General features: G+C 26.9%; 1 protein-coding gene across 1 annotated transcript; it reads left to right on the top strand.

Annotated features, from left to right (window-relative positions):
• The first annotated feature begins 949 nt into the window (after nt 1-949).
• Nucleotides 950-14457, top strand: LOC129316521 (copal-8-ol diphosphate hydratase, chloroplastic-like). Its single transcript, XM_054960944.1, has 9 exons — nt 950-1006; nt 2451-2469; nt 11369-11595; nt 11707-11822; nt 11929-12027; nt 12649-12879; nt 12969-13080; nt 13893-14087; nt 14227-14457. Exons 1-9 carry the CDS (start codon nt 950-952, stop codon nt 14455-14457), a joined length of 1287 nt encoding a protein of 428 aa, XP_054816919.1.
• The last annotated feature ends 8961 nt before the right edge of the window (nt 14458-23418 follow it).

Genomic DNA, 23418 nt, shown 5'->3' with positions numbered 1-23418 from the left:
AAGTGGTCTTGGGTTCTACTCCCATCAAGACCACCCCTTCCCAAAATATAATTAACCAACCATTGCTTGCCGGCGATGGCCAAAGTGATTGATAGTGGAAGGGTCAAGATTTATTTATTTTTTTTCAATGAACTAAGGATACTTTGGTAATTGCATATGAAAACCTATTTACAAGAGCATGGGACTTGATAGTAATTTGTATGTTTTGTGAAATTTTTTAATAATTACAATCTTTATGAGGGACTTTACACTTTACAGTGATTCTCCCCATCATAATAAGAAAGGTGTTAGTTTAGAGGTAGTGAGAATCCTTGAATTGTAGGGATTAAAAAAATAGAAACTTTTTTATATAAAAAAATAATGGGAAAATTGCAAATAAGTTCCATATAAGAAATTCATTATTTATAAATAAGTCGCACAAATTTGTAAGAATGCACTCAAGTCCCACAAGACTTAGTTGTAACTAATTTATCATGTAAAATGACACAAGTGCCTCTCACTCCTTGCATTAGCATTGATCGACTATTGGTGGTCATTGGCGGACATTGACTAGTCAAAAATAATTTTTTCCAAAAAATATTTTATTAAAATATCAATACTTTAATGTTTACCAGTCAAATATCATAGATTAATAAATAAATAGTCATGATTTATCAACCTCTTACAATATTAATACTTTAAAATTTATAAATTAAAGTTCACAAATCTGAAAGTTAAAAATGTAAATTAAGATATCTAACTTGTAAGTCTGTGAAATTTATGAACTTATAAATTTGCAAAGTTGACCTGTAAACATTAACCTATTAATAGTAAATGTAAGAAGTTTGAGCAGTAAATCTTGAAGATTTATTTGTAAATTTTTGGTATTTGACTTGCAAAATATTAAAATATGAATAATTCAATTAAAATATTTTTCAAAAAATATTACAACATCTGCTTATGATGGTCAATGGCTGTTGGCCACTGGTCATTGACCATTGATGGTCAAAGGGGTGGGAGTCCAAGGGTATTTGTGCCATTTTAAATGGTAAATTAATTACAACCAAGTTCCATCGAACTTGAATGTATTTTTGTAAATACATGGGACTTAATTGTAAACAAAATTTTTTATATGAGATTCATTGTGCTTTCCCAAAAATAATACAATTTTTTGTAGAGAAAATAATACACTTTTAAGAGCTCATCAAAATGTTTCTTAGAGATTTCTTAATTTTCTCAAGATTAATACATAAATAAATCAAATAAAATTAAATGGATATGTTTTCACTTTTATAAATAAATATATCATATGATGAATACAAATTAATTTTCAATTTTTGTCAACTTTTTTTCTTAAGTTTTGGTTGATTCTGATAAACTGAACAGATTACAAAAGTATGCAACTAGTTCAATTCATTGTTCCCACAACTGATTCCAATTTTTGGAGTCAAAAAAGTTCACCTCTCTATATCAAAACTTCAAGATAATTTACATTTAAGGGTCTTCAAAGAATATTAATGGCAGTTAAGGACCTTAAAATTTATGAATTTTCATAAAAAGATCTTGATCTTTAGTTGTGATTAAATTTTTTTAATTAATTTTTCTTAGTACTCATCTTTTATATTATCAGTACTCCTTTTTCTCATTTAAAAGTCATTTTTAGTATTCTCAGTTCTCATTTTTTATTTTTTTAGTAGTCTAGTCATAAATATTTTCAATACTTATTTTCCATGGTTTCAGTGCTGAAAAGAATTAAAGATAAGTGTATTTCAGTACTAAAAATATGAGAGATGAGTATTGAAAACATCTAAGATGACAACTGAAAGATTGAGTACTAAAATTCTAAACATGAGTGCTGAAAATTTAGCTGATATGTTCACAAAGGCACTTCCTGCTAAAATATTTGAAAAGCTTGTTCATGATATTAGATTTCGTAGACTCAAAAATATCAATTGATGTTGTCAAGAGGAGGAGTTAATGTGCACTGTACTCTTTTTCCCTTGTTTAAGGTTTTTTCCCATTGGGTTTTCCAAACAAGGTTTTTAATGAGACAGCATTGTATAGCGTATTAGTGAATGATGTATTCTTTTCTTTTGCTAGGCTTTTTCCCATTTAATGAGGCACAGTCTTAAATAATGGACATCCAAAGGGAAGTGTTATGAATATTACAAGGATAGTGAATGTCCATCTTCATCACCTCTTCATCTTCATCTTCTCTCATGAAACTCCTATCATCATGAGAGTTTATTACCCTTTATTTGCTTTTATCATTTGTGTAACATTTGATGTGTAAAACCATGCCGATAAATAAGGCATGTAATTTGTATTGAAAGACACAATAATCCATAAGAAATTCTCTCATTCTTTTGTCTCTATTTCTTCTCTCAATATCTTTATTTTCTAGTTACTTAATTTTATGACATGTACATCATTTTCTAATTGTCCTTTTGTTTTGCTTATGTTTTTTGCAGGTTGGCATTACTGAAGGCGGCAATATTTTTCTTTTAAATATTTTTTTATAATTTAATGCATTTACAATAATAGATTAAATTAAAAATAATTTAATCTGTTAATTTTGATTTTGGTTTTTTTTTATTTACAATCTTGTTTGCATATAACGTATGTTTCACTTGTAATTTTCCTTTTTTTTATGCATGTAATCCGTTATTTGTTATAAAAAATACATCTTCTAATATTTTATATATTTAAACTTCTAAAACACTCATATCTTCTTTTAAAAAATTTCAATATTTGAATAGTAAGTAATATTTAACTTCTTTTTTTGAAAAAACAAATTGGTATTATATGTGCATGAGAATAAGCATAGTTATATTTATTTAAGTTCAAGGAATAATTATATTTTCTGTTAATAAATATAACTTCTTAAAATTTATATACATTATACTTAAAATACACTGATAATTTCTTATTTTAAAATATTACAATTATTGAATGGCATGTAATATTTAAAATCTTTTTTTATATAAGAATGGTATTACATGAACATGAAATTAATTAAAGTCATATTGATTTTAATTATTGAAATATATATTTTTCTTAAAAAAATGGAACCAAATCCCCTAAAATTGAAATCCCTAAATTCCCGTGAAGTTGATAATATAAATTGGAACTAGCCTTTGCTCGGGGAAAAGGAAAATTGGAACTAGTCATATGATTCATCTATTGGACTGTCTAGATTGTAAGATTTGAATGTTGCATCTTTTTTCCCATTTTCAATTATATTTTAATTTTAACACTTTTTTATTTTAAATGAAGCAAAATACAAAATAATATCAATCTTGACACTTGTGGCTAATTGACTAACTGTAGTGGTACACTGAATCGAGACACAAATATAATTTTGTGGAGAAAAAAAGTGAATGAGTTTGAGACGGCTTGACGTTCCGCAAGTCTGATAGCAGCCATCGTCTCTTACAAGTAATTTCTATTTGAAAAGGGAATATTAGAGCAAAATATAATAGGGACTTGGACAAACTTAAAAACCATGTCTGATATTCAGGCATGGGGGTTGAATGTTCTTTTAAATAATAAGCACGACAATCAACGCATTTATTAGAATAAAATGGAAATTGCCTCATATAATATTTACATATTTTTTTGTCTTTAAATTATCATTCTAGAAACGTTTGGGATCATAAACTTTTTTTTGTGTGCAATATTGGTTTTTAACAATTAAAGACGGTGCAATATTATCCTTATTGTTAACAAAAATTAACTTTAATTCTTACTTGAGAAGAAAATTATAGAATAAGATCTCAAAAATTACAAAAAAAAAGACCCAAAAAATTATAAATAATTACCTTATAAGAAAATCACTGTAGATTAAGTATCTTGTATTACGAATAAATTCTAAGAAACTAATGTTATTTTTTATCCACATAAAAGAGCAAGACACCGTTTTAACTAGTTATTATGACAAGCAACCTAGTGATTATCAGATCACAATTACTGGCAAGTAACTTAAAAATAATATATTTATTTTAATAATATCTTACTAAAATGTTAGTACTTTAACAAATAATAATTTATTTATTATTTAGGGTTTTGAAGGAGAAGTTATAAATAATGTTGGTTGTTGATTTATAATTTATTATGCTATTTTAATTTACAATACAGCTAGTGTGAAAATGAAATTCATTTATAAATTATGGATACACTAGTTGAGATGTTAATATTCAAAAGATGATTTATAAATTTTAGAGGAATATTTATAAATAATAATAATATTGAAATTATTCAATATTTAAGTATTAGTATTTAAAAGGATATTTTTAAAACAAGTATAGTATATTTTTTAATTTCTTGCCTGTGATTAACTTGAGACATAAGGTACCAACTCATGACATAATGTAATCAAAACCAATTATCAACGATTACTTAAATGTCAATCAAATAAATGTTCAGAATTACTTTTTAATTGACACGATACTATGACATTTTTGGGTCATGACATTACCGATGTTATCAATAATAGTGATCCCACAATCACTTAGTAGCATGTCAACGTGGATGGTCAAAAATGATATTTTAGTCCTAATTTACATGGGAAAAATGACACTTGTCTCTTGGTATTTATTTATAATAGGAGGAACTTAATTGGTATTAATTATTTATAAGATATTTATTTGTAATTTTTCTGAATCGTTTTCTATAATTTTTCAAGCCATTTTCTGTTTTTTTAATTGTCAACTAATGGTCAAAGTTAATTTTCATTAATGGTAAGGACAATATTGCACCCTTTTCAATTGTTGAAAGGAAATATTGTAAAAAAAAAAAATAGTTTAAGGTCCCATATGTTCTAGAAGCTAGCTACAATTTAAGGGCAAAATTACCCATTAACCCTAACCTTAATATATGTTATATAAGTTTGAAAAATATTATAGAAAATATTTATATACTTTTTATGTTATATCATTCTTATTACTTACATATACTTTATGGTTGGCCTATTTCAAACTATGGACTGTCTATGGTTAAAGATTTTCTATTATAGTAAGCTTTCTTATTGGGTTATTTCTGTTTTTTCATATCACTATCTGATGAGGTTAGATTGAAATATTGTTAAGTCTAATTAGGGGTAGCTCTTCTAAAGATTTTAATTTAATTTTTTTACATTCATACAAACTTGAACTCAAGATTTCATACCTAAGATCTCATATGACTCCTTCCACTAAGACCAATACCTGTTAATTATTGGTTTATTTTTTTATAATTATTATCATAGAGTTAATTGAGTTTAGTATTAGAGGATATTTCGAAATCCCATAAGACTAGTTTACTGACTTTTTGATTCAATATATACATATATTGCAATTTTGGTCAATTACTTTTGTTACATAAACTCAATTTTTATCTCTAAAACTTAGTCTCTTACATTTTTTTAATTAAGTATTAATCTTGAGTTTTGATTTTCTTGTTTTTCTTTTTTTTTTTAACTATTTTCTGCGCATATAACGTGCGTTTAACAACTCTTAAAATTTGTGTTTAAAACTTATAATACACTCATAACTTCCTCCTTTTTTGTGAAAAAACCACAATTATTGAATAACATGGAACATTTAAATTCATTTTACTACATAAAAATGGTATCAAATGAGCATGGAATTAATTATATTTATTTTTATTTTAATTCTACCAACAGTTATTTCTTCTAAAAAAATTATAAGTGCATCTTTCGTTAAGAAAAAATAAAATAATATTTTCTCAATAGAAAATAATTACGGTTGCAAACTTCTTGCTAGGTTTATGGTCAAAATAGGAGAATATTTTACTAATTAATGGAATGGAAAAAATTGTAAATGCTTGAACTTTCTAACCTTAAAGCACGTAAGTTATTAAAATTTAAAATTGGAATTGGTATTACATGATTTGGCAACATGCATGTAAACTTAGTTGGAGACTATATTTATTTATAACAATATTTTACAAAAATTTTATAACTGCATATAAATTAAATAATTATAATAATCATTTGTAAATTTCACAGCCATATTATAGCTATTAATAAGATTGTGGACGTTAGTGTCACCCACAAAGGTTTTATTTTCATTTTAATTATATATACGTGATATGTAATTCGTATTATTTAATTTGGGCTTAACAATTTATTCAACCTGTTATCTCATACCTCTATATCTTTCAGTTTACACAAAATATATTTTTATTCGCACATGATGTTTTACCCTTGTGGCAAAGTAATCCCTTTGAATGGGGTGATCCCATAAGACTAGTTTAGCCACTTTTTAATTCAATATATACATATATATTATACTTTTTATTCAATAATAACTCTATTATGCTGATTAGATAGACTCAATTTCTATCTAATTAAAAACATTAAAACATTTGATTTTTTACAATTCAAAATTGGAATTGGTCTTATATGATTTAGCTACATGCAGGTATACCTAGTTGGATACCGTATTTATTTATAACAATATTTTACAAAAAAATTATAACTTCATCTAAATTTAATAATAATAAGAATCATTCAAAAATTTGTTAAACCCTGATTTTGATAATTATAAAATAAGAGAAGTTTGTGTTTTACAGGTTTAATATTTAAGAAATAATGGTTTGTATAGGAATTGGAGTCTAGCTCTTTGTGTTATATTTTGACTCTTGTGTCTTATTCCCAAATAGGCACTTTTATTTCCAAATAAGTGCCTCATTCCCAAATAACCAAGAAACACATAAGAGAAGTTTGTGTTTTATGGGTTTAATATTTAAGAATTAATGGTTTGGATGGGAATTGGAGTCTGGCTCTTTGTGTAATATTTTGACTCTCATGTCTTATTCCCAAATAGGCACTCTTATTTCCAAATCAATGTCTTATTCCCAAATAAGCAAGAAATAGATACTCACTTCCCACATGCTCTCATATGATGCTTTACTCTAAAAATTAAGTATTAGACTTAATCTTTATTCCTTAAGGACCCCTTGTATTACTCAAAAGGTATATCAATTGATCTTCGAATCAAAAATTCAAAATCTGAGAGCCATTGTATTTTTTCTATGAAGTGGTTCTTATTCCAGAATAGCTTATTCCTAAATGTGGTCTCTTATTCCCAAGTATCAATTCTTTTGCTTATTTGGAAATAGCTATCTTTATTCAGGAATAATGGGTCTTTTCTTCTAAGTTGTTCTCGATACCTTTTTCATAACATTATATTTCAGGAATAGCTTGTTCAAGAATAGCTTATTCAGAAATAGCTTATTTGGGAATAGTTTCTCTTATTCTCAAATGAAGACTTTTAGATCAATGTGTACATAAACTTCTTCCAATATTAGTTCATTACTTTGAAATAGTCATCTCAGCTTTCTCATTGAAGTTGTTCTTCACTGTTTCAAAATAAGCTCACTTATTTTGAAATAAGCATGATGTTTCATGTTCTGCTTTTCGCATGAATAACAAGGAAACTTCAAAACTTATTCTAATCCCTTTCCTTTTACCTTTTGAGAGTTGTGTTAGTTATTTAATCTTCCTAAAGTCATTCTAAATGCACCTTGGGTTAGATTAAACACTTATTAATCTTATCCCGAAATCCTTATTCCCAAATAGCTTCATTCTTTTGAAAATGTCTCTCACCTACCTTGTCAAAACATTTAATGCAAAGAGACATTACTTTGCTTATTTGTCCTGAGAGAGGAAACTCCACTGTAAAGCATTGTTCCATTGCTAGAAGATGACAGCTCTAACAGCTATATTCATGAGTCTAACGAATCATTTATGAAGTCCAACTATAAATTGAAGCATTTACAAAGACGTGAATAGGAACACACTAGAACGAACAACACAAGCTATTTCCTTTATTGTTTTGCCAACTTTTTGAGTTTGTATTCATTATAAGTGAGCTTCATTGATTATATATCAACTCTTAGATAGAGTATTTGATAGAGTAGTTCATTCTTAAATTTAATATGTTCATCTCTAATTTTCATTCTTGAAACAAAGGATCTTAAACTTGAAGAGTTTAAGAGGGATAAATCATTACTAATGTAAGGGAGAGTGATTCAGACTTTTGTGTAAGTTTGAGATTGTACTGAGACTGCTAAGAGCCAGAATTAATCTTGGTAAAGTTAATAGAGAAAATCTCAAGTGATACTTAGGAACTTGATGTAGGCTCAACTGATCGGAGCTAAACAGGAATAAACAATATGTGCAAGCTTCCCTTCTTTACTCTCTAGTATGTTTGGTGATATTATTCTAAACTCATCTCTCTTATTTTATAATTAGCCACAATTTTTTTAAAGCCCAATTCATTCCCCTCTCGAGTGGACTTTCTAAATTAAATAGCCATAATATGCTATAGATAGTGTTTGAATTTTTTGTTGTTGTGAAATTTCTAAGAGTTGTATGACTTGGAGCATGTATGTACAGTCTGAGAGGCATACATACAATGTGGTTGAGGACGTTAGTGTCACCCACAAAGGTTTTATTTTCATTTTAATTATGTTATATATACTTAATATGTAATTTGTGTAATTTAATCTGGGCTCTGCAATCTATTCAACCTTTTGCCTCATATTTTTTTATCTTTTCATTTTACACAAAATATATCTCTATTTAACTAGCATATAATATATTTTGTACTTTTAGTCAATTATAACTACATTATCCTAATTACATAAACTCAATTTCTGTCTTCAAACTCAGTCTCTTGCTTCCTTTTTAAGAATTAATCCTTTAATTCTAATTAATAAATGAATTTTGTTCTTGTTGTTTTTCTTTTTTCACTACTATCTTCTGTCCTTTTTTTCTGTTCTTTCTCTCTCTCTCTCTCTCTCTCTCTCTCTCTGTTTTTTTTTTTGGCCAACACTACTATCTTCTGTTCACATAAAGTATCTTTCACTTATAATTTACTTTTATTTTATCTGCATGTGGTCCATTTTTCATTAAAAAGTACAATATCTAAAAATTTATACATATAAAAACTAAAAAAGCACTCATAACTTCTTCTTTTGATCGAAAAGTGACAATTGTTGACTATAATATAATATTTAACTTCAATTTTTCAAATAAAATTTTGGTATTATATGAACATGAAATTAATTATTGAAATACTATTTAAATTCTAGCAACAAATATTTTTCCCAAAAAGTAATATTAGAGAAATCGCCTTTTTAAAAGAATTAGAACTATATTTTCTGAAAAAGAAATTAATTATGGTTGCAAAATTCTTGATGAATTGACGTTCAAATTAAATAGAAGGACATTTTACTTACTAAATGAATGAAATAAAATGTAAGTGCTTTTAAACTTCCAAAGAAAATGAATGAAATAAAATTGTTCATGAAAAAAATTTCAAATAAAGTATATAAATTTTGCAACTTTACACCCCACTATGTGAGACTATTATTATCAATGGCGGTTTTATGGGTATCTCAAGGATGCTTTTAACATATTTATTTAATGCTATGCATATTTCAGAACTCAAACTTAAAATTATAAGACATTTTTAGTTTGCAATGTGTAATTAATAAGAATTTTTTTAAATGTACTTAATAAATAAATCATGCTCAATGTTTCACTTTTAAGTGAAACAACAAATTAAATAAGAGCAAACACGGAAAGATAATGTTATTTTAAAAAAAATTAATTAATTTATTGGGAGTGTAATTATATTTTTATATTCTTTTAACGGAGGAGCAATATTAATCTTGCCACATGTAGCATTTGACTAACTGTAGTGGCCACTAAATCAAAACACGATAAATATAATTAGGCGGGGAAAGTGAATGAGGTTGACAGGTCTGATGGCAGCCACCCTCTCTTCCAAACAATTTATAATTGAAAAGGGAATATTAGAATTAAGTATAATAAGGACTTATACAAACCAGAAAATTTGAGATCAAATATTTTGCTTTCTTGAGTTTAAGATTACTGTTTCATTAAACACGTCAATCAAAACATTTATTGGAATAAAAAGGAATTGCTTCTTACAATATTATACAACATTTATTGATGTAAGTTACTTAAAATATTATATTTGTTTTAATAATATCTTATTAAAGTGTTATTACTTTAATAAATAATAATTAAATATTATTATTTATAGATCTTCCAAAACAATATTCAAGTCTCAACTTTTCAAATGTATCAATTTTCCAAAATTACAACTTGACTACCTACCTGTGATTTAAAAGTGAATGTACTAGTCATAAATTTTTGGAGGATGTATAAATGTTGGATGAAGATTTATAATTTATCATACTATTTTTATGTACAACTCAACTAGTGTGAAAAACACATCCATCTATAAATCTTGGATACATTAGTCGTAATGTTAATTTTCAAAGGAGGATTTATAAATTTTGGAGTCATATTTTTAATAATAATATTTAAATTAATTAAAATTTAATTATTAAATTTTAATAATATAATTATTAAAAAAATTTTGTAATTTTATTCTTTATTATTATAATTATTTTTTTCTAATTGATAAATATTTAAATGAAGAATTATTAATTTTTATTATGTAATATATAACATAATGATATTTATTATTATCATGATGATTGTCGTAATTATTATTATTATTATTTACCATTACAATAATTACCATTTTATTTTTATTTTGTTTTTAATTAATTACCATAAAAATAATATTTAATTATTAATAGTTATCTTTTATGAAGAATAAAAAACAATATGATTATTAAATTTCAACTAATATGTAGTAGTATTATTTTTTCTTATAAAATACTTATTTTTAATTTCTCTAGGTACATTTCCACAATATTTAAAATTATTTTCAATAATTTTCCAATTAACTATAGATGAAAGTTAACTTTTGTTAAAGGGAAATGGAATATTGTATCTTTTTTCAATTATTGAAGGGAAGCATTACACCCAAAAAGTGCAAGGTCCCAAACACTTGTGGACTTAATAGTTTTAGTACAAAATTACTAATTAATCCTAATCTTAATTATACATGTAGTTATAGAGAGATATAATAATAATAATAATAATAATAATATATAATTAAGTATATAAAATATCATATATATATCTAATATAATAAATATGCATATAATCTTATAAATGTTCTATTATTATTTAGAGAGGAATATGAAACATACAGAAATATTATAATTATAATATATACACATGAAATTATATACTCCCTCCGTCTTAAATTATAAGATACTTTTAGACAAAATCTTATATACCAATAAATCTCATTAAATATATCCAATAACCGTATATTTCTAAAATAAAAATATAAACTTTGATGACTTCCAATATTTTAATAAATTTAATAGTGTTTTTAATGCAATTGGAAGTCATCTTGGGGAATTAATTAGCAAATATGTGATTAAGTGGATAATTATTTGTGAGATTTGAGGTCGGTATCGTATTTGATAGGCATATTTAAAAATTTTGAGAAAGATGGAGAGTTCTTCTGCTATCCCGGTCAATCAGATGAAGGAGAAACAGTGATATTCAATTTTTACAGAGCAACTCAAGTTCAATTCCCAGGAGAGATAATTCTTGATGAAGGCAAGACCTTTGCAATTAATTTCTTTTCGAAAAAACAAGCTACTAACCAAATCCTTGATAAATGGATCATGTATAAGGATCTATCTGGCGAGGTATGTATATTTTATTTCAATATTCAAGTTTATTTTTTTATTTGTATTTTAAACACCAACCTTAGTTTAATTTTGTATTTTTTTATTAATTTTCCCAAACAAAAATAACAGGTAAGCTATGCGTTGGATTTTCCATGGGACGCAAGCTTGCCTCGTGTAGAAACTAGATTTTACTTAGAACAATATGGTGGTGGAGATGATGTCTGGATTTCCAAGAGCCTTTACAGGTAACTGAAGTCTCAGAAAGATATTCAGATTTTGCGCTAATATATATATGTACACAAAATATTATATTGAACTCAAATAATTCTTTTGTTTTTCTGTTTTTGACAGGCTGCACAGGGTAAACAATAACAATAATCTTGAACTTGGGAAATTAGACTATAACGTGTGTCAACACTTGTATCGTAGGGAATGGAAAAGAATCCAAGAGTAAGGAAAAGCCTAAATCTCTTTTTCCCTACTTAATTCGCTTCAAAGAAAATCTGAGAACTTAACAAGAAAGAAACTTGAAAGAAAAAGTAATGACGTCCAAAGACCCCCTAATTAATGTTTTAGGAAATGACAATTAAAGAGCAAGATCTTTGATGCTTCTTTGGAAAATACTGAGCATCAGAATGCCCCATGCTCATCAGAAATAGACAATAACTTTTCAAATCCAAAAAACGCAATTGTGAAAATTAGAAACTCATTTTTCAAAGAGTAAACTTTCATCATTTACTTTTTTGCCAAAAAATAATTTTCATTATTTACAACTACTGCATTTTTTTTATTTTCTGTTAAATTTATGCATTTTAGAACTCAAATAATACAAGAATATAAGAAAGAGGATTTGGATAATTTAAGATTGAAGTTCTGGCATTTACAACAGAGTCTCCAATTTTTACATTGACATTGGCCCTTAATTGTTATTTCTTGAATAAGAGGTCTTCAAGTGTAATGACTTTTCTACCAAGATCCTTCATTCTCATTTTCTCATTTTATTAGTAATGATCCGATTACATCAAAATTGTTAACTGATAACATTTTATTATATATGATGGATTTTTATAGGTGGTACTCAGAAGGGGGACTAGAAAGTTTAGGATTGAGTAAAGAAAGGCTTCTTTTGGCTTACTTTTTGGCTGTAGCCAACATATTCGAGCCTGAGAGATCACAGGAACGGCTTGCATGGGTCAAAACTTCTGCTCTTATTCACACACTTACATCCACAGATCATGACCGACACCAAAGAAAAGCCTTTGTGCATGATTTCAATAACATTAGTAGCTCCTTAATTGAACGGCAGTTACACTTCTCAGAGAGCGGTAATTATCTCTTAAATTTTAACTTTAGTTAAAACTATTACTTAATTATAAGCATTGTTATTTCAGATGGCTGAATAAAAATAGAAGCAAAGAAGGATTACTGGGGACTTTAACAGAAACTTTGCATTGCTTCTCCCAGAGCTCACCAGCGGCAAGTTTCGATATTCTTCATGATATGGTTAGTCTCTCTAGTTACAAAGCTTACTTTCATGAACTTTCGATAATGAACAAGAAAACGAGTCCCATATTCAGAAGCTTCAAACATCAAGTAGGGTTTATAAATATGAGAGGCTCTTCTACACTTGGTAGTCTTGTGAAATGGGTTCTTCTTTTAAACTTGTGCTCATAACATTAGTGCTTTCATTAATTGATTAGTGTTATGGATTAGAAGGGATTATCAACAAATAGTGACGGACCTAGAAAATTTTAGTAATGGGGACAACATTTATGTCAAATATAAATATAAATATTTTTTAAAAATATAATTCTAGATATTAATTAAAGTAATACATAAATAAATTATATGAGAAGTTTAAAAATATATCTTAATTTCATTTAATAAATACAAGAATAAACAATATTTTTAAACATGTATACTTGATAATTTTAAAGAAAATGTGGGACAATTGGTTTTTTATGGGGGGAAATTGCAATTTTAAAGGGGCGAAGTGTAATTTTGACTAAAAAGTAAGTGTAATTTTGGCATATTTCATGGTTTCAATTTCCTCTCTCTCTAATGTGGGTTTGTCCCTGCCCATGGAGTGTTATGACCAGTGGATGCCTAGTGAAGTATATCATGAGTTGGAGCTATTGGAGGTGTCCCCTCTTAAAAGGGGTATCATTGTCATGAGTCCCTGTTAAAGCAACTCTTCTACCTAATATGCTAGTCTTTTGGGATGCGCTCTTTTTGGACTTATGCTCATAAAATAATAGTAAAACCAATATTATGTAATTTCATTCAGCATTATGATGATCTATGAATGCTTGCAGTGGAAGAAGTGGCTATTGGGATGGCAAAGCGAAGGAGATCAGTGGGAAGGAGAAGCTGAGCTGATGGTGAACATGATTAATATTAATGGCGGCTGCCAACTTTCTAATGACTTACAGATCAATCCTCAGTACCAGAGACTCCTCCAACTCTCTAATCAACTATGCCACCAATTACGTTCTCTCCAAAGCACCAAGGTGTTTATTACTTAATTGCCAACTTCAAATAAGCATCATTAATAAATGAGATTATTTTTTATATCTTCTTAATAAATGATAATGTATGGATGATACAGTTCACTTATACTTATTTATCTGGTTTTAAAATTATAATCAGGAAAACAAGAATAATGGAAGCCGCATGGCCAACACAAGTGTCAGCTCCAATCCAGAAATAGGGGTGAAAATGCAAGAGCTGGTGCAATTGGTGCTCTCTTCTAATGGCATGGATCTCAACATGAAGAAGACATTCCTCAATGTGACCAAGGGTTTTTACTATGCTGCTCACACTGATCCAGACACTATCAACTCTCACATTGAAAAAGTTATATTTGAGAAAATCATATAATCTTCAGAACTGCTGCTTGAATAACTTTTCATTGTGTCTTCATGCACGTCATCACCATCTATATATTTGAATTTTTATTTACTTTTCTAAAATAACTTTATTCAATGTAGAACGTTCTACATCAATTCAATTGTACACTCATATTTGAACATTCTACCACAAATTAATTTTGTGGCTAAGTAAAAAGGCTGGGGAAGTGAGGAGTGTCATTGGATTCATCTTGAATTTCTTTTGCTGGTCCCACAGTTCAAGCTTCCAATAATAAAATGTTACTTTTTTTTTTTTTACAAAATACATTTTATTGATATCCTATAAGTTACATATATATATATATATATTGTCATGTTTATGAACTATGAAGCCTAGATTTATTTATCAATACGAATACAATTGGCTAACACTTCTGGTTCGTTTACACGTATAAGAAAGGTCGGGCTTATATTCAAGTTTACTCTATTTTAATTGAATAAACTTGATTCTTTGCCGTTTCTATTGTTGCTGATCAATAAAAAAAATGAATAAAAATGTTAGTGAGAACTTGGTAGGCACAAAATCTATTTATAGCTACAACTTAATTTGTAAGTACACAGACTGTTTCAAGTAAGAAGATGACAAGTAAAGAATCTCCTAACGAAACTTAGTATTAAATATTATATTTTTTATAATATAATTATAAAATTTATTTGAATTATTTGTTTAACATATAGATCAAATTTTAAACCCTCCTTGTTTGATGCATGTACGGTTTAATGTCAATAATTAATTATTATATTAATTAATGAATAAAAATTCACTTGATCATTGATGATCATCTTCTAAGATAAACTAATTATTATATTTCAAATTGTAATATTTTTTTATAAATTAAGAAAATCAAAACAGACAGTCAATCCGGATATGTGGATCCACAACGAACCACATCTAGAAGAGACTCAATAAATTAACCTGTTTCAAAATAAAAAAAACTTATTTAACATATATGCAGGACGGACCTTTTTATAATGTTTAAAGATTTGAATATAACGATATCTCATTTCATAAAATTCATTTAGACTTTTTATTAGCAATATGCTCTTCTCCATACTACCTCCATCTTAAGTTATAAGACACTTTTGAATGGATCAATATCCTAAAATATTAGACAATTTGACAAAAACAAAATATTAATGATGGTTTTTCAATATTATCCTTCCTGTTATATTCTCTCTCTACAACATTCTTTTATAAATGGAGTATTAAATGAAAGAAATATAATTTTTGAAATTTTATATTTTTGTTTTTAAAAATAAAGTTGTAAAGTATATTTAATGAGCTTTATTGGTTTGCACAATTTTGTCTAAAAATTTATTATAAATAGGAATGGAAGAAGTAAGTAAAAACAAAATATTCTAAAAACAAACATCTTCCATCATATTTCCCAAGCCTTTTTTTTATAAATGATAGTTATAGTTGCAAATCATGATGTTGAGGAATGCGCTTGTGTGTTTAGAAGTAACCTCTCTAGCTCAATGAAATCATTAGGATTAAATCTTGATTCCAATATACAGAATCAACATAAAAGAGTTCATCTTCATTTATGAGAAGTATCTTATGTGTACTAGTGAGCAAATATAGTCGAATTAGGTATTTTCTTAACGTGTTATTTATTCAAGGATGTGGCAGCCTATATACGCAATTGCCTCCTCAATAATTTTGTTTTTAGATCCTGAATTTTGTTGACCTTGCTTTGTGCTTTTTAATTATTAATCACACGAAAGAACAATAAATTAACTAGGAAGTGTCTTTGACACGGAAGGATACCTAATTAGAGGTAAATTCCAATATTTTAAATTTATATAATGTGTTTGTGTGAGTGTGTCAATGTAATTTACATTTTTTGGGTGATGTAATTTATGTTTTTATATAATATATTCGTTGATATCAATCATAGAAAAAATCAAACATCCTTAAAGTCATGGGTTGGAAAATTTTACTGTGGGAAGATTTCTAAACCTGGTTTTAACTTTCATAATTCCAATTTTGTCAAAAGAAATTGTATATTTTAGTTAGCTGTCCTCCGCGCAACCTGCCTATTTTGAATAATTCGATTTTCTTCAGAAGAATTGAATGCCATCAAAATTATGCGCAAATAGAAGAGAAAGTGTTCAAAATTGAGTTGTCTTGTACATGCATGTTACTTGGCTTTGTGTGAAAATTTTTTTAAGCTTCTTTTCCAAAATAATAATACATAATCCATTTCGCTGTTGACTTTCATTTGTAGTGCAACATTTAAGCTCCATTTTGTATATCTATAATTATAACAACTTTTTATGCCGTTATAAAAATCATATGTAGAGAATAATGTATTCAAATTAAAAATATCAACAATAGACTTTCTTAATGGCAACTGATGCGTGATTTCATGCATAAGTTTGTTGAAACGAGGAATTTATTTTTAAACAGCAAAGTTAGTTTAAATACTCCCTCCATTTTTTGAATACTCCTTTTGGTTCTTATTATATGATACTTTCAACAGTTTCATGTATATTAAGAAAAGCTAGTTTTTTACTTGATATCATAAAAAAGTGATATGTACTTTCATTTTGACCCTTAACTTTAAATAATAATTCAACTATATTAAATAATTTCATGCTAATAAAAAATGGGTGAAATTGAAAACAGTAGTTTAATCATTATTAGGTGTTCTATTTTTTAGACTAAAAATTATTTCTAGAAGGTGTCTTCTAAATAGGAGTATAAGAGAAAATAGCTAGGTCACATAGTTTAAGAATGTTGGTTAAGTATAATAATTATGTCTACAAATAAAAAAAACTAAACTAAAATATCTTTTTGTCTCGTGAATGAAAACTATACTTTTATTAGGGGTAATTTAGGAAAATTGTAATAAATGTTAATAGAAATTTATAATTTTGCATATAAACAACACATTATTAATTTTTTATTAAAATTTTATATATAGATGTTACATACTTCTTGCCTCCTTAAGATTTATGTAAACTTTGTAGTATACACGTGTTTTAATCTGGCTTTCCCCCTATTATCAAATCCTTGCTCCGCCCATGTCTCCTATGTTCAGAAATGGAAGAAATAATTGGGACACCAACAAGTTTATTCATCTTAAATCTTTTTTTCCATATCCAGACTCATTATATTTAATATAATAAAATACTAGGAGACTTTTCTGAAAATATTTTAGTTGAGTAGATTAATAATATATTATGGGACGTCAGTTCACCTTTGCAATTATCATATAGATGGGAACAAAGGGAGTAGTGACTTATCAACACAAACATCTTTTTTCTTATTTTTGGGATCTATATTGATATACAGAGAAATGAAAGTCATGAGTTGGTAAATTTAATGGAGTGAAGTTTCTAAATACTGGTCTCATTATTCAAATTTTGACTCAAAGAATGGGGCAAATCATCAAGTATTTCGTAAAACGAGTCCAATTTTGTACTAAAGTTTTATATTTTTGTCAAACTTCCTTTGCATAATCTACATATTTTGTACAATTCAATTTTTTTCAGAAGAATTACATGACATCAGTTGTATGAGTTACAGGCTGACTGCTGACCTTTCCCTTTTAGAGGAATTGAGAACCAATTTTTGGGCATCAGTTCTGAAATATTAAATGAGCTTAGGAGAATAATATGTAGCATCAAGAGACGAACATGTTACGTTGATTGTAAAATATGCAGCTAGCCTAGAAATAATCAAACATGCAAAGTCACGCGTAAGAAAATTTTACAATGGGAAGATTTCTAAACCTGTGTTTTATTTTCATAATTTGACTAAAAAATTGGGGGTAATCAAGTCAATTACTTCATAAAGCCAAGTCCAATCTTGTAAAAAAAATATTTTAGTTAGCTTTCATTCACACAACCTACCTATATTTTGTCAAATATGACTTCATACAGAATACTAGTTGCTAACAATCCTGTTAGCCCTTGGTGTGTCATGGTTAAAACCTAACTAGCTTGGTACTTGTGGGTATAGTACTCACATTTGATATTCATGAATATCACACACATGATTGTTAATCGTGGGTCTCATACTTGCATTTGATTTCACGACTTCAAGTCACCTTTTGTTAGTATTAGGAGAGAATGATGAATAAGGATCTTGTAAGAATATTAATATCAAATTAGGATTTTTCAACATTAACATTCTCAAATTTCAACACTCCTCCACCCATGTTTCAATATTAAAGTTTTAAATTTGACATTAATATTCTTACAAGGTCCTTACTTGTCATTCTCCCTAATATTGGACTATATGTCCATGTTTTCTTTGTAGCCGATGAAGCATTTAGTTATTTACCCTTATAGACCGTATATCTACATTTGTTTTCATGCCTTTAAGCTGTGTTTGATTAGTTACTTACCTTTATAGGCTGTGTGTCCCTATTTGTTATTTGCTTTTATTAGTCGTCCTTCACAAAGCATGGATTTTACTTAGTTTGTTTATTTAGATATAAACTCCATTTGATTCCTACTAGAAGATGTTACCACATTCTTCATTATTTTCGCCTAATAATTCATGGCTTGAATGTCAATCATTTATCGTCGTTCAACTTCAAAACCAGTGATGAAGGATAAAATAATGCTAATGTAAGCATGGACAATAGTTATAAAAGATTCGTTGATTTCGAAGCAAAGCATTTATGCTATATTAAATTGTTTCTTTATTATTTGGTACATGCTTACTGATTATATTCCTTATTATTGTTTTAATTTCTATAATTAGAACATTATTCACTAGAAAATATTTTTGTCTCAAATAGAATATCTCTAATAAATCATTGAAGGTGTTTTACTACTGAATTGAAGTGTGACATCATTTTTGGTTAATCTCTATCTTGACGTAAAATTTGAATTTATATGTTGTATTTTATAAATCATGTTTTAGGTGCTTCACATAAATTATAGTTAGGATCCTCATTTATTTACCTATATTGTTGGTCTACTAATAGGAGTTGAGCTTCTGATTGATTTTTTGTGTAAGAATGTTGCTGTAATTTGGATAAATTGGTCTATTGGTCGAAAAAATTATTGTGCCCAATAAATATGGACTAAATTTTTAAAAATTTAGGAGTTTGGCCTGTTCACATTAATATATTAGAGAGTTATCATTAGCATACAAGGGAAAATTTAAAAATTTAGAAAGGTATATCATTGACAAATATAATAGATCAGTCATAATGAAAAATATAATAAATATTAGGCTATTTGTTTAGTTTTGTCTAATAACATGGACTATATATGCAAAAACCCTTAAAATTTTCGAGAGCTCATATTTATAGGAGAGATTCTAGTGAAATTTCTATAGAAATTTATATGATTTCATGAAAAGTATATATCAAATAATCTTTTGCTATATGATAGATACATTCATGGTTGAAAATGGGCATATCTTGAGTTAAGACTTAAGGGATCTAGTTTGTGCATATATCTTGTGCTGGTCACAAATTAAATTTTGGGGCATATAAAATAACAAAAATACAAAGAGAATAAGATATTTGAAGTGACTGAAATTCTAAATGAGAAGGGTGTAGATGGAATTTGAAATTCCAAAGGAATTGGAATAAACAATGGATTTGGATTTGAAATAATTCCAAATTCATATATTTTTGTGTATCCAAATGAGGGATTCAGTTCAAATCCAAATGCAAATTCCTAGAAATCCAAACGCACCAATTGATTATTATTTTTGACTAATCTAGTAAGAAATTTATAGTTAAAAAAGTTTTTGAAAATTAGAATTACGTGTATTCTATTTGAGACTAATTGTTACAAGATAAATTGAATGGTTTCTCAGGTGAAATGTTGCCATTATTTTATCATTAAACTATGACAAACGATTTTTTAATTTGGAAATCCAGAAAAAAATAATATGAGAATTAATAAATTGCAATACATTATGCCTTTAGGTCCTGAATTTTGTTGACATTGCTTTGTGTTTAGTAATTAATCACGTCAAAGAACAATAAATTAACTAGGAAGTGTCTTTGACACGTAAGAATACCTAATTTGAGGCAAATTCCAACATTTTAAATTTATGTAATTTGTGCGTAAGTGTGGGAATGTAATTTACATTTTTTGGCTGATGTAATTTATGTTTTTATATAATATATTTTGCGATATCAAGCATAGAAAAAATCAAACATGCTTAAAGTCATGGGTTGAAAAATTTTACTGTGGGAAGATTTCTAAACCTGGTTTTAACTTTCGTAATTCCAACTTTGCCGAAAGAAATTGTATATTTTAGTCAGCTTTCCTTTCGTGGAGCCTACCTATTTTGAATAATTCGATTTTCTTCAGAAGAATTGAATGCCATCAAAATTATGTGGAAATAGAAAAGAATGTATTCAAAATTGAGTTGTGCATGCATCGTACTTGGCTTTATGTGGAAATTTTTTTAAGCTGCTTTTCGAAAATAATACTCCCTCTGTGCCAAATTTTATTTCACATATTAATAAAACTCATTAAATACACTTTACAATTTTTCTTGTTCAAGACAAAAATATAAACTTTCAAAAATGACCATCATTTAACATTCCATTGATAAAAGAATATTGAAGAGAGAGAATATATAGGAAGGGTAATATTGAAAATGTTTCATTAATGAAACTTACTTTTATCAAAGTGTCTTATATTTTGAAACTCTAAATCTTCCTTAAAAGTGTTTTATAATTTGAAATGGAGAGGAAATACATAATCCATTTTGCTATTGACTTTAATTTGTAGAGAAACATTTAATTAAGCTTCATTTTGTAAATATATAATTACAACAACTTTTTATGCCATTATATACAAATATTTTCTCATAAATATTTTACTAAAACGATAACTGTGAGAGAAAAATTAATTTTAAAGCATAATGTATTCAAACTAAAAAGATCGGCAATATTAATTATTATTCATAAATCATAAATCATAAATGTTTGGACAGTTTGGCTAATCAGCATAGACTTTCTTAATGGCAACCGATGCATGATTTCATGCAAAAGTTTGTTGAAACGAAGAATTTATTTTGAAACAGGAAAGTTAGTTTAAATGCTCACACACAGTTGAATAAAGTAGATTAAGTGTAATAATTATGTCGGCAAATAGAAAAACTAAACTAAAATATCCTTGTACTTAATCAAATAAGTTTGCACTAATATTTCGTCTCGTGGGTGAAAACTATAATTTTATGAGGGGTAATTTAAGAAAACTGTAACAAATACTTATTGAAATGTATAATTTTTCTTATAAAAAAAATTCTTAATTTTTTTCTTATAATTTTATATATAGATATTACATAATTCCTGCCACATTAAAATTGATGAAGACTTAGTAGTATATAGGTGTTTTAATCTCAGCTCTCCCTTAATATTAAATCCTTGCTCCGCCCATGTCTCCTATGTTAAGAAATGGAGGAAATAATTGGGACACCAACAAGTTTCTTTCATCTTATATCTTTTTTTTTATATTTTGGGATGCTGAATCACCTTTATAATTGTCTTATAAATTGGAATGAAAGGAGTAGTGACTTCTCAAAGCACACATTCTTTTTTCTTATTTTTGTGATCTATACCCACTACAAAAATAAAAGGATTTTTGGTGGTGACTTTTAGTTGTAATAAAAAAAAATTGCCACCAAAAGTCCACTTTTAGTGGTAACTTTTAATTATTGTTGCTAAAAGTATAATTTTAACACTTTTAGTGGCAACTTTTAATTGTTATTACCAAAGGTATAATTTTAATGGGACTCTTAATAGTTGCCTCCAAAAATAACTTTTGGTGGCAACATTTGTCACCACTAAAAGTATTTTTTAAAAAATTAAATATAATCTTTAATTACATGAAATAATTGATAAAATTTTCATTCAAATTATTGAAAAAAATATTGTTATTAATTATTTTAAAAATTTAAAAATAAACAAAATCATTCAAAAGATATTTATTAAATTAAATTTCCTATTTGTATATAGAACTAAAAATATATGATATATAGGACTGTGAAACAAAAAGAATAATAATGAAGATGTATTCAGTTTAATATTAAATTATTTTTTAAATTTTTTATTATTCATAATTTTTTTTACACATATATAGCTCATATTTTTTTAAGAATTATATTATGAAGCTAGTATTTTAATATGATTTAATGAAAATCTTAATGGGTTATTATTTCAATTATAATCAGATTAAGTTGTATGTAAATTATTACTTACATACAAAAACTTAAATGGCATTGGGATATTAAAGTTGTACAAATCTTGTAAGATGCAAATAACATTGCAGATTACTTAACATGTTACACACTTGATGCTTGGCTTGCTATACACATGGTGTCTACTTCATTTGCTGAGTTAATGGCTTTTGGACAACAATTTCATGTGATTCTTTATTTTGGTTTCAATTATTATAAAAAAGAAGTTATTTATTAGATTTTTCTAGGAAAAATGATCATAAAATTCCTTTGAAATATGTAAATGATAATTTAATTCCTTAAAATGTCATAATTCCCCAAAAGTCCCTAGGGACTTTTTTGTCATTAATAAATTTATATAAATTATCAAATTGCCGTTGTTGAAAATAAATGATTCACACATTTTGTTTAAATATTCATAATTTTTCTTCTTATATTCATAACAATGCAACAGCAAATAAGGATTTTAACATACGAAGTTATAATTTGTTGTTGCATTGTTGCGAATATAAGAAGAAAAGTTATAAATATTTAAACAAAACTTGTGAATCATTTATTTTCAACAAGGGCAATTTAATAATTTATATAAATTCATTAATGATAGAAAAGTCTCTAAGGACTTTTGAGAAATTATGACATTTTGAGGGATTAAATTGTCATTTATATATTTTAAAGGTATTTTATTGTTATTTTCCCATTTTTCTAACTAATTATTACTAAGAAGAATATGAACAATTATTCAAATCCACCACAGTATGAGGT

This window comes from Prosopis cineraria, unplaced genomic scaffold (genome assembly GCF_029017545.1).
Source record: "Prosopis cineraria cultivar Desert tree isolate PC_DT_omini unplaced genomic scaffold, ASM2901754v1 PC7, whole genome shotgun sequence".
Classification (NCBI taxonomy): Eukaryota; Viridiplantae; Streptophyta; class Magnoliopsida; order Fabales; family Fabaceae; genus Prosopis; species Prosopis cineraria.
The sequence above is the reverse complement of the archived record's forward strand: the minus strand, read 5'-3'. Positions and strand labels throughout refer to the sequence as shown.